At 36.7% G+C, this 11,198-nt stretch overlaps 1 protein-coding gene across 1 annotated transcript; it reads right to left on the bottom strand.

Moving 5' to 3' along the window:
* Positions 1-4,573: 4,573 nt before the first annotated feature.
* Positions 4,574-9,830, bottom strand: LOC102077559 (uncharacterized). The gene is made up of 11 exons (XM_019366363.2): positions 9,627-9,830; positions 8,725-8,879; positions 7,968-8,181; positions 7,751-7,826; positions 6,937-7,187; positions 6,417-6,473; positions 6,167-6,240; positions 5,659-5,759; positions 5,311-5,511; positions 5,064-5,150; positions 4,574-4,866 (listed from the first exon to the last, which is right to left on the bottom strand). Exons 1-11 carry the CDS (start codon positions 9,657-9,659, stop codon positions 4,574-4,576), a joined length of 1,542 nt encoding a protein of 513 aa, XP_019221908.1. The 5' UTR covers positions 9,660-9,830.
* Between the last annotated feature and the right edge of the window lie 1,368 nt (positions 9,831-11,198).

Genomic DNA, 11,198 nt, shown 5'->3' with positions numbered 1-11,198 from the left:
GTCAATATATTTTACAGTATGTCACAATTTCAAACCCTTAGTTGTACCACTACCAATGAAAGGTTAATGGTGTTAGATTTAGTGTCTACTTTTGTTTATGTTTTCCGTGTTAAGTATCTACCAGACAATGTGAGCCCCAAAACGCTCTTCAATATTATACTGTCAAAGTACATGTGTAGTATGGTGAAGAGAAAAAAAAGCTAATCAAGCTAATCAGTGACATATGAGTCTATGAGTGACCTTCAAATCATAGACTCAAGTCTATGATTTGTACAGAACCTACACAAACCTCCTTTAAATGCAAGAAGTAGTTTACGTATTTGAATTGGTGTGAGAAAGGGTTTGAGATCTTCCGCCTCCACAAACACTTTTACTTTTTTGTTGTACACCAATAACGTCCGTCAGATGTTCTACAATGCAGATTATTTTCTCTCTGTCTAGTGTCGGCAGGAGGCTTGTGAGTTCCTCTTCAATTTCCATCCCTGAAAGAGAATTAAGAGGAAACTGAATGGTGTAGGGAGACAACAAAAAGGCCTGCCATGTTATAAAGTGGTGGTGGGTAATAATCCATCAGACTGTCAGCATTTACACAAACACTTCTTTCTGTAGGGCAACGCAAGCAGTGAAGTCCAAGGTCAATGAGGAGTACTGAGTGATGCAACTCGAGCACAAAGTACAATTCAGAATCGTTAACAAGTATAACAGCTATCTTCCCAAAAACCAAGCCATCATCAGTGTCATCTACAATGGAAACAGCCTTTGACATACTTGGTACCTTTGTAGACAACTGCTGACACATCCAAAGTTTGCCACAGCTTCTTGAATGAGAGCGTTGTAAAGATGAGGATTCTAATCACTTGTTTCTCCAATCATTTGAACTATAGGTGGAAACATTTGGCCCACTGAGAGGTAGGACTGCAGTAACTGATGCCGTTCAGTCTTGCATAAGTTGACAAAGTTATGCAAGACTGAACTTGTACATGCTTTGAAATATGAGTGCTTGCTCTCAAACCTAAGGGTGCACAAACGAATGAGTGGTCCAAAGTGAAGGATAAGCTCTGCATAATGTAACAAATAGTGATGTTTTGCTTTTAAAGCTTTGTCAGGAAACCTACTGTGTCTCAGATATATATAGTCCTCTATGAAAAAAGTTCTTGATTGATTTTGTCCACTTCTGCTTGTGGAATATTAAATGAAGACAGTTTGTCAGACAGTACTGCAAGAACATCGTGCATTGCACAGCTGAGAAGATCCTGAAATTCCTCTATGATGCTCTGTATAGTGCTGGTTGGTAAGAGCATTTCAGCCTGCATTTTTAAATTACACAAAGCCAACTGTCTTCTAATAGATTAACTGTGTCCTGTCCTTGTATTATGGCAAATTCCTCAATTTCTTGTTGCCCTTGACTGCTGAACTGTCTACTTATGTTTTCGAGAAATACGGCTGGAAAATGTTCGGACACTGAAATATTTAGAGCAATCTTCAAATGGACATAATACTTTTTTCCCGTCTTTGATGTGAAATCTGAGATGGGCACAGAGTTGTAAAGTTTTGTGCAGCATACCCACATCCAGGAACTTGACAGCTGAGATCACCAGTGAACTTATAAAATTCCTCCTCAGTGGTCTCCCTTCTTGTTCTGTGATTCCTAGGCATATGTGAATAAAAGGCAGAAAATGTTCTGAAAGTGGCAGGACAGTTCTCAGTTCCACAAGAAAGCCTATAGTTAGCTACATGTTTGTGGCTTTTAACATGCAAACTGAACAATATAAATTTGTGTGCACAGAAGCCACAAAATTTACAAATACACATAGTTGCAAAAAGTTCAATGACCAATTACCTTTCCTAAATGACATATGCATTGCAAAAAAAATAAAAGAAATAAGAGTATTGTCAATAGGGACCAATTCCCAGTTTTTACATGATCAAAAATATTAACAAAAGGCTTCAATAAACAGAAAATGTGTGCTGAGAAAAGACAAGAGAGCAGTGCACAAAAATGAAAAGATATTTGAGCTCGACGCTTTAATGGGTTTAACATGACTTAGTCAGCACTCCGCACCGTACAGGTAGTACAAGCACACCTGAAAACACTGACCAGCTAACAGCTTTAAGCATTTGGGCGCAACCTCGGTAGTTCACCGATTCACCTGTTGCAAACGTCCAACTTTCTATCAAGTCTCATAAATCCATCGGCAACTATTACCTAACTAGTCTTTTGAGTCTCCACATTCATAGATATTGATATTTTGTCTTAGCATTTGAATGAAAATAACCTGGTAGGGTAGCTTAAAAGTCAAAACAAACAGTAATAAGAACGCATTTCTGACTTCTCTCGAATAAGTGAAAAAACACTTACCTTCAGACTGATTAGCTGGTGTCAATCCAACTTTAATGTTTCCCATGTCAGTCCGTTTTAGGGAAAAAGTGTTAAGTTTAGTTGTTTCATTTACTTTTGAGATACTCCCTCATGGACGAGAAATTTGGAGTCTAGCAGAGTTGTCACGAATAGTATACGATCTTCAGATATAATCCAATCAACCTTGCATTTAACCTGACTGAACTCCATCCAGTTACCTCTGACTACTTCTAAGTTGCACATGTTAACGGTCCGTAAATTGTCTCTGTTGTTCTTCCACCATCTCATCATCACTCTGTGCTGCAGCAAACTGGATGTGTGGCACAGAATAGTTGATGGCCATGTTGTTCTCCTGCTTTGCAGCTTTGTTTGAGTCTGAATTGCGTCTTAAACGTGCAAAACTAAGAAAAGCAGATAAATATTTTCTTCTTCTTGTTATTTAATGGTGGTTGGCAACCAGCGAAAGGAGCATTAGCCGCCTCGATCAATATCTTCTATCCGCCATTGTTGTTTTGAAAGTGTGCGCCATACGTCACGTTGTACGTCAGGTAAAGGTGTGGTCTCGACTAATGCTCTCGCATTGAGATGTGTAACCAGTGCTACACACACCTGTCGCATAACACGCTTTAAAAACGTAACATTCGCTTTAAAAACACAACCCAACGCGCTAAACATGAACAAACAAAAACACCCGTGTTACATTATCATGTATATCCAGGACATCTCTTCTGAACCAAGATGAAGTGGTGCTACAAGGAGAGTGCATTTTATAGCAGCCTGGCCTGCCACAAAATGCACCGCTAAAAATACAGTTTCTGCTTGTCCCAGAATTTATTAAATTTGAGAGTGAAGTTGTAGGACTGATGCTGGTTAGTGGTGTAGGTTTCATGGATTTGACACCTGAACTTGTGTAAAATGACCACCAGAGCATATTCCGAGACTTCTGGTTAGTTCACTGTAGTTAGGAAATCAGTCTAAGTATACGTTACCTAGTAAGTATACTACTAATGCTTCTTGGGGACTACATTGGCCCCCGTTTTAGTATATAGAAGTATACTTGAAATGAACTTTTAGATGTACTTTTTGTTCACTATAACTGTACTAGCATAATGTCCTTTCCAGTCTATAAGAGTATACTTAAAATATACTCTACTCTAACACAATACTAAACTTACAAGTATACTATTGATTTACTTTTTAGTTTATATTTGGCTTACTTCTGGTTGAAACATAGTAATTAAAATCCAGTTGAAACATATTTTTCACATGTAACTAATCACTCCATTCCCCAGACAGTCAGATAATAGTTCCAACTATCAGAAGGCTTCCTTTGCAGAGAACTACACTCATAGTTCACGTACCAGAATTATATTGCAAACAGGTGAGAAAATGATTTGAGAGTTGAGGTTTATTAACTATTAACCCTTTTCACTCATGGTTTAAACATTTTTTTTTTTTTATCCCACTTACTCTGTTCAGAAGGTAAAAGACATTACACAAGAATTTGTGACAAATTCTTGTTTAAAACATCAATTATTTGTTTCATAGTTGTTTTAATTTTACAGTTAAAGCACTGCAATGCTTGCTGGGTATTTTGTGGTACTTCTTAGTATACTTCAGTTATACTTCAAATACTTCAAATAGTGTAGCTGCAACTTACTCCTTAAGTTAAAAATGATGCTGTATATTGTAGTTTACATGTGATACTACTCTCACAATGAATTGCATTTTATGGTAATACACTCTGAATGAGGATTTAGGTAATTACACTTAGATCTACAGTAGAAAACAACAGAAATCCGGATGGTGTAATAGTATAATCTCAGTAACATCACCAATTGTTACATTTGCTGTATTTTACAGCTGTTTCCATGAGTACGGTGAGTTACCGTAAAAATAATGTAATCTCATGGAATTTTCCCACAATTACTTGCAAATTACAGTACTAAACTGCAAACATCCTTTAGAGTTTTTTACTGTTGATTTTGCAGTACTAAGCTATGGAAATTACTGCAAAGGCTAACAGTGTAAATGTTAATGGTGGGAACTGTAACTTTAATTTTTATATTTAAACTCGCATAACAATATTCCCAAAAAATCAATAAGCCTAAGTAACAGTGAAACTTTTGGCTATGTAAAACATTTTTCAAGCATGGTAAAGTTTATTCGACATTACATTTATATAAAAATGAGTTAAAAATGAGTTAATTTAAATTATGATTTCACTAAGGCTTGAAGTAAATTGGTATTCACCATGCAAATTGTAGAACGAATATCTAGATCTGGCACATCATCGAGCTGGACAGTGACAGTGTCTCTATCAGCATGGACCAACATGTGAATAATAGCCTTGCTGAGGCCATGCAATCGTGGCCCATCATTCAAAAATGAATGCCCAATCATTCTGCCTGCTACCACAAATAAGTCACTGTCTGTCAAAATCTGAGAAGTAGAAGGCACTAGATGGTTCTCTTGTCCCTCAAAGAGAAGGGTCATGTTGGCTGCACCTGGAGAAGAACAGTACAAGCAAAATAAAAAAGCTATAGCTTTATCTATTGACGTAAGTAGTTGATTAATGAAGTTGTCAAACATGATGGAAATACTTCAATGGTATCTTTTTTTTTTTATTTCTGGAGTAAATTTTTAGATGGATTATTTTAAAAACTCATCTCACATTAATTAAGAAAAGGATATAGAAACATACTGCTATGGATGTTAAAGCCATGTTGCAACTTTAGCATTGCCATGCTGAAAAAATGTCTCTGGACCCCAGTGCCAACAGCTGTGTCACCTATTTTAAAATTGGGAAAGAGAAAAAAACAACAACAACACAAGTAAAGTTACAAACTGCTTTACAGCACCCTTTAATGGAAAATTCTCATTTACCAAGTTGGAATGTTAAACAGCCTTTAAAGAAACTAACTGAATCTATGCTTCACCATAAGCATTACCTTGTAAAGAACAACGAAAAGGCCCTGCCCAATCAATCTGTGGTCTTTTGTAGAAAGCAATGATCTCTCGGCTCTGGGATGTTTGATCTTGTCGAATGTCAATAATAGCTGTGATTGTGGGGTTCTCCTCCTTTTCCTTTAAGAGATGCCTCTTAAACAAAACTGCAGCATCTTGGGGATCACTGGCCTTTTTCCACTGTTCTACTAAAAGATAAAGTACATTGTATGCAAAAATAACATTTTGTACTGTAAACCCAGTAAGCCAAAAAATTAAGGCCCAGCACACTTTCTGGTAAGCACGTCAATTTGGAATTTTAAATATACTCTGACATTTGGTATGAAAAGTACCTTCCTTATTGTTGGCTGGGATGTCAGTGTTCATCTCAGCAGCAAAATTGAGAAGTGTGTCTCTGACTTCATGTCCTGTGTGATGCAGGTCATCCACTTCACTTTACCCAAAGTGGTGCAAAAGAAAAAAAAAAGATCAGTGTTTAAACATATGTACACTGATCTATCTATCTATCTATCTATCTAGATAGATAGATAGATGCAGAAATACTGTCAATAAAAGACAAGGTCACCTAAACAATGCACTCTAAAGAAGCAAAAGTATATTGTCAAAATATGTTCAACTTTATTGTTGTGCCTGAAATGAACAAATTAAAAAAAAAAAAAAAAAATGCCAGGATGAACACTGATAAAAGCTCATCCATGTGGTCAACATGATCATAGAAGATGAACAGGTTAGGTAAGGATGAGCCCCTGCTATGACATGATGCAAAGACAGAAGCAAGAGCAACTATAAATGTGCTACACATGGCATTTGTTTAGTGTTGTCCAACTAAAATGAACTTACTGATCACCACATGTACTGGCATGCAAGACCAAGTCATCTGGAGAATAACGATTTCCACAAACAGGACAAGAAGGCTGAAGAGGATATTGCAATTAAAAAGTGTATTTGTTTTAGTCCAAGCAAAGATGAATAGTCCAAATCTAGCACAGAATGCCACAGGTAATTAGCAAATAATGAAACAGTTGAATAAAGATCTGCTTGGAATTTTGTATTGTCCATATTACAATGTTAAATAAATCTGGGAACTCACCTCCAATTGGACTTCATTCTGATGTGCCTGGTCAGTCATGCTTTCACACGCAGCTTCCTGGTAAAGGAATATAATGTTATATTACACATTTATGGTAGGTACATGCTGCTCACGATTTGTCATTTAGAGCAAACTAGGGGATCAACGCCCCTCATGGGGACACTCCAATAGGGCATAAAGTTTTGGACTCTCCACCAATTGCTCTAAAGAAACGAAGAAGCTTCTCAGATGAGAGGTGGCACATCTTCAAGGAAACTTATAGAAGTCCAGATGCTTTCTTTCCAAACTCTTTAGACTACAATGACTGGGATGACTGAGAAACTTCATAGACATTTAGAGCAAAACTTATGACTGATTTCAGCACATACATTGACTCTGGAAATTCACCCAAAGTAGTCTTGGGTAAAGCATAATATTCTGTCCTTCCATTTTGAAAGTAATAAAAAGAATACAACTTAAAAAGTTTTAGTTTTTAGCAAAGGTGGTAGCAATGTTTGTTTTACTGTTGAATTTGGCTTACTTGTACACAGTTTTCTACGTGACAAACAAGTAGCTGAAGAGGCATAGTCACACCACATTTCTTGCACTGAGACTTCGGCATTTTGCTGAATTCTGCAGCATCATGTGGAAGAGGTGTAGTATCAATTTTTTCTTGGAGAGGGACAATATAAAGTGTATTTTTTCCATTGTTGGTGGCCATCTTGAGTGTCTTGGCTGTGTAGCCTTGTGTTCCCTGAGGTACTAGAGAGAGATTTCTCTGTCCGCTACCACCTAGAATATGGAACAAAAACAAAGTAAAACGCATTCGCAATACAGCAATGTTCTAAAAGTTGAGATCATAAAGTACAAATAAATCCATAACATTATGGAACACTACTCTTGTATAGCAATGTCTTTAAAAACTACCTTGTAGCAACCTATACTTTTCATTTTGAAACAATGCTAAAAATGTTAAATGAATCACTAGACCAAAACAATATTTCATTCATAACTATATTCAGAATATTCAAGTTTTTTATTAAGTGGTGCTGTACTGTTGATGTTATACCTGTAAACAATGGAAGTGTATTGATGTGCATCTTATGCCTTTATTGCTTTTCAATGACAATGCACAAAAAAAAGTGAGTTAATCTAAAAAAAAGACCATGCCTACAAATTTGAAAACTAAATAATAAAAGCCACATCAGTGTTCCATAAGTTATTCTCAGAAGAAGTGTTAGAAATGTTTTAATTAGACACAAAAGCTTCTTCTAAAACTTATCTGGATGCTTTTGGCTCTAAGTAAATGTCTTCTATTAACTCAGATACAAAGTCGGGGAGTTAAAATGACTTACCTCCTGCTTTATACAAGAGCCATCCACCAGTTAGGGCCTTCATCTTCGGATACTCTTCATGCAGAGCTACAGTAATCTAAATTAGGTTTAAAAGAAATCAAACATTTCCTCATGATTAGTTTGTCAAGTCAAATTGTAACATTTTTCAATTTTAATTTTGAAGTTTAAAATTAGATTTTTTCGACAAGATAAAGGCATCTAAAATTGAGAAAAGTACTTCTTCATGATCAGCATTGTCAGCTATGCTGAGAGTTCGCCTTCCAAGTCCAGCTTGAAGAAGCTGTATTTCATTCTTTGGGGTTTTGGTCGTGGAATCAGGCAAAAGACAGAATTGCAACTGAAGGTTGCGAACTGCATGTATGACATTACTAGGAGCTGGGAAAGGCCTCTCTCCTTTGGATTGTCTTCTTTGAAACATTGCTGGAAACGACCTGTAAATAAGATTATACATTTGAGGCATTAAACACTTTGCCAATTTCTTCCAAATTAAAGCAAGACCACTCATCTGATTGGAAACGTACTGCATTACTGTTAAGGTGAAATGTCATAATGATGTTTAAGGAGGATGCAAGTGCATAGGTAATTTGTAGAGCAGGTTGTTTAAATAAAAAGAAGACTCACATAAAAGAGAGTAAGAGTAAAAGCTGAACACACAATAGAGACAAATCATGGATGCAGCATTTTACTTTTGTGCATGCCAGGTTAAAGCCTATGAATTATATTTTTAAAGCAAAACCAAAGAGTAACTCAAAACCAAAGGGTTGCTTGATCCAGTATTCATTATATCCTTGTCAGTACAGATGCTGTGTCTTCTCCAGAATACAGGGAAAAGAATATTAAAAATATGAACAACTGAAATACAAACATAATTATCTGGGCTTCTACTTTACTGAATATCTTAGATTACTGTTCCATAACCCCCCCCCCAAAAAAGAAAGGGGTAGCATTACTGGCAAATTTCTTTTTCTTTTTACCTTTGCATTTCTATTTGGGTGCTCACTCTTGGGGTTTGCTGAGGCACTGTTGCTGTAACAGATGTGGTTGCAGTTCCACTCCTAATATCAGACTGGGAAGTTGACAGAATTCCCACAAGATTCAGTATAGCCTTCTCTATTGCAGTCTTTGGCTCCTGTTGAAAATATATTTATATGTTATTGAAGATCTGCATCTTCATTTAAACAATACCATATGGTTTCCCGATATATCCCTATTCCCTATTTCCTTATTAACCTAATATTAAAATAGTTAACAGTATAACTAATAGTCATGAGTGAGAGTTTAAAAGAACACTAAGGAAGCTTGTTAAGCCATAGTTACAGTAGTAGAAGAAAATTGAAATCAAATACTTTATACACGCACATATATTTGTACTGTAAGCGGTAATCTCCTTAAAATGATGTTAACCGATTTTCCGTTAGCAAGTTAGCACAGCGTAACACGTTAGCGCGGTTTGCTCGTTAACGCGTTAGCAGCTACTGAAAGTTAAGCTAGGTCCCCTACCTTTCAGTAGCTACTGAAAGTTGTTGTATACTGTAATTACTGTAGTATTACTCTAACACAAACTCGGGGGTGACCTGGGACCAGTGCTAAGGTCAAGTCAGAGCATTTCAGTTCCAATTATTACCAAAACGACATCTCATCGGGATTAAACTTAAATCCAAACACATAATTCTCCAGGATGCTGATGTTTAAGCAGACAGACCGTGCCACACAGGAGACTATTTGAACGCATGCAACACTAGGGCGAATGTTGAGAGCCCTTTTTAAGCTAGCTTTTGGCACCGTGAAAAATTACAGTGTAGTAACCGAACATGATATTCAAAAATATATGTCTGGACAATTAGCTTGTTCCAGTAAACCATAAATTAAAGCTTACCTGCGCCGCAGAAGCGCCACCGTCGTCCTCCATCTTCAAACTGTGTTACCCTTCCAGGACCTGAAGGTCCGTAAAGCAACCCCCCCACAGCCAAACCCATCTGTTCTCTGATTGGATTGTTTAATTTGTGATTGACATGACATTGACCAATCAGCTTAAAGGAAGAAAAATAGGGTCAAAATTCGTACTTGTAACTTGCAGGGTTTTTTTGGCTAAGTCCACACACAAATCTTTTTTACGCACACACAAATCTTTTTTACACATACAAATCTTTTTTACGCACACACAAATTCGTTTTACACATACAAATCTTTTTTACACACACACAAATTCGTTTTACACATACAAATCTTTTTTACACACACACAAATTTTTTTTACACATACAAATCCTGATTTACAAGTACAAAACTGATTTACAAGTACAAAATATTTATGACCACATTTTGAGCCCATAAATCTGCCCGAGCAAGATCAGACATGGATGAGCTGCTGCAACTGAGACCTGCGGTTTGTTTTTTCTGGTTGGCGAGTGGAGAATCACACAGGGTGGTCTGCAAAGAGAGCTTTAGGATGCTTCCTCCCACTGTCCACTGCATCGTCCATCCACAGGGTTTGCAGGGCTGGTTCACTCGTGGCTGCCACACCACTAAGATGTTTTCAGAAATATGCAAGCAGAAGATGGTGGATGCTATATTATTAGTATAATACTTGTAACTCTGTAGCAGACAACAGTTTGATAAAGTGCTATGTAAAAAACAAACAAAAGATTAGATTCTATACATTTCAAAGATATTTAGTTTATATATTTTATATGATACAGTACATGTGTGAGAATGACCGACGTTGTGCCAAAAACTGATTTCCGGTTTTTGCCCTAAACCGATTGCTCGTATTTAACCTGCTATAAATAACTTGTTGGTCTATAATACGTGAAACATGTCAAATGTGTCCCTCATTAGTGATATCACGTCACTCTGAGCCACCAGCAACATTCCTGTAACAAGGTAGAAGCTCCAATCAGTTTTTGGCAGTGACCTTTATATATCCTTTATTTATCCAGTTAAAAAAAAAATCTTATTGACATTAGAAATTTTTTTTTTTAAGAGTAATATGGTCAAGAGGACAGCAGACAGCGCAACAAATATATCAATTGTACCTACATTATAACCAGAGTTATAAAGATACTTGAACAACAGGTAATTATTGTATATATAAAACCCCTTAGTAAACCATGTTCACCGAAGTCTATTTACCAACATACATGAAGATATTTCACATATTACACACGGAAACATTGGAAATCAGTTTTGGCAGGCGAACACTTTTTTGGCACAACGCTGGCAATAATTCAATTATCCGTGTAATTAGCTAAGTAATTCCTAAATGCGTGTAGATTAAAGGAAATTATTTTACCTGGATATGATTGTCTCTGATGAGCCTAAGGTACAAAATGTGCGGGCGACGACGATGAAGTTTTTCTAGCTCCTCGAGAATTAAAATTGTCCAAACAACAGAGCGACATTTCTGGGTCCATTTTAAAGTTTTCGCGCTGTGGCGCTAGCGACCGGAA

Source organism: Oreochromis niloticus, linkage group LG13, assembly GCF_001858045.2.
Source record: "Oreochromis niloticus isolate F11D_XX linkage group LG13, O_niloticus_UMD_NMBU, whole genome shotgun sequence".
Lineage (NCBI taxonomy): Eukaryota > Metazoa > Chordata > Actinopteri > Cichliformes > Cichlidae > Oreochromis > Oreochromis niloticus.
The sequence above is the reverse complement of the archived record's forward strand: the minus strand, read 5'-3'. Positions and strand labels throughout refer to the sequence as shown.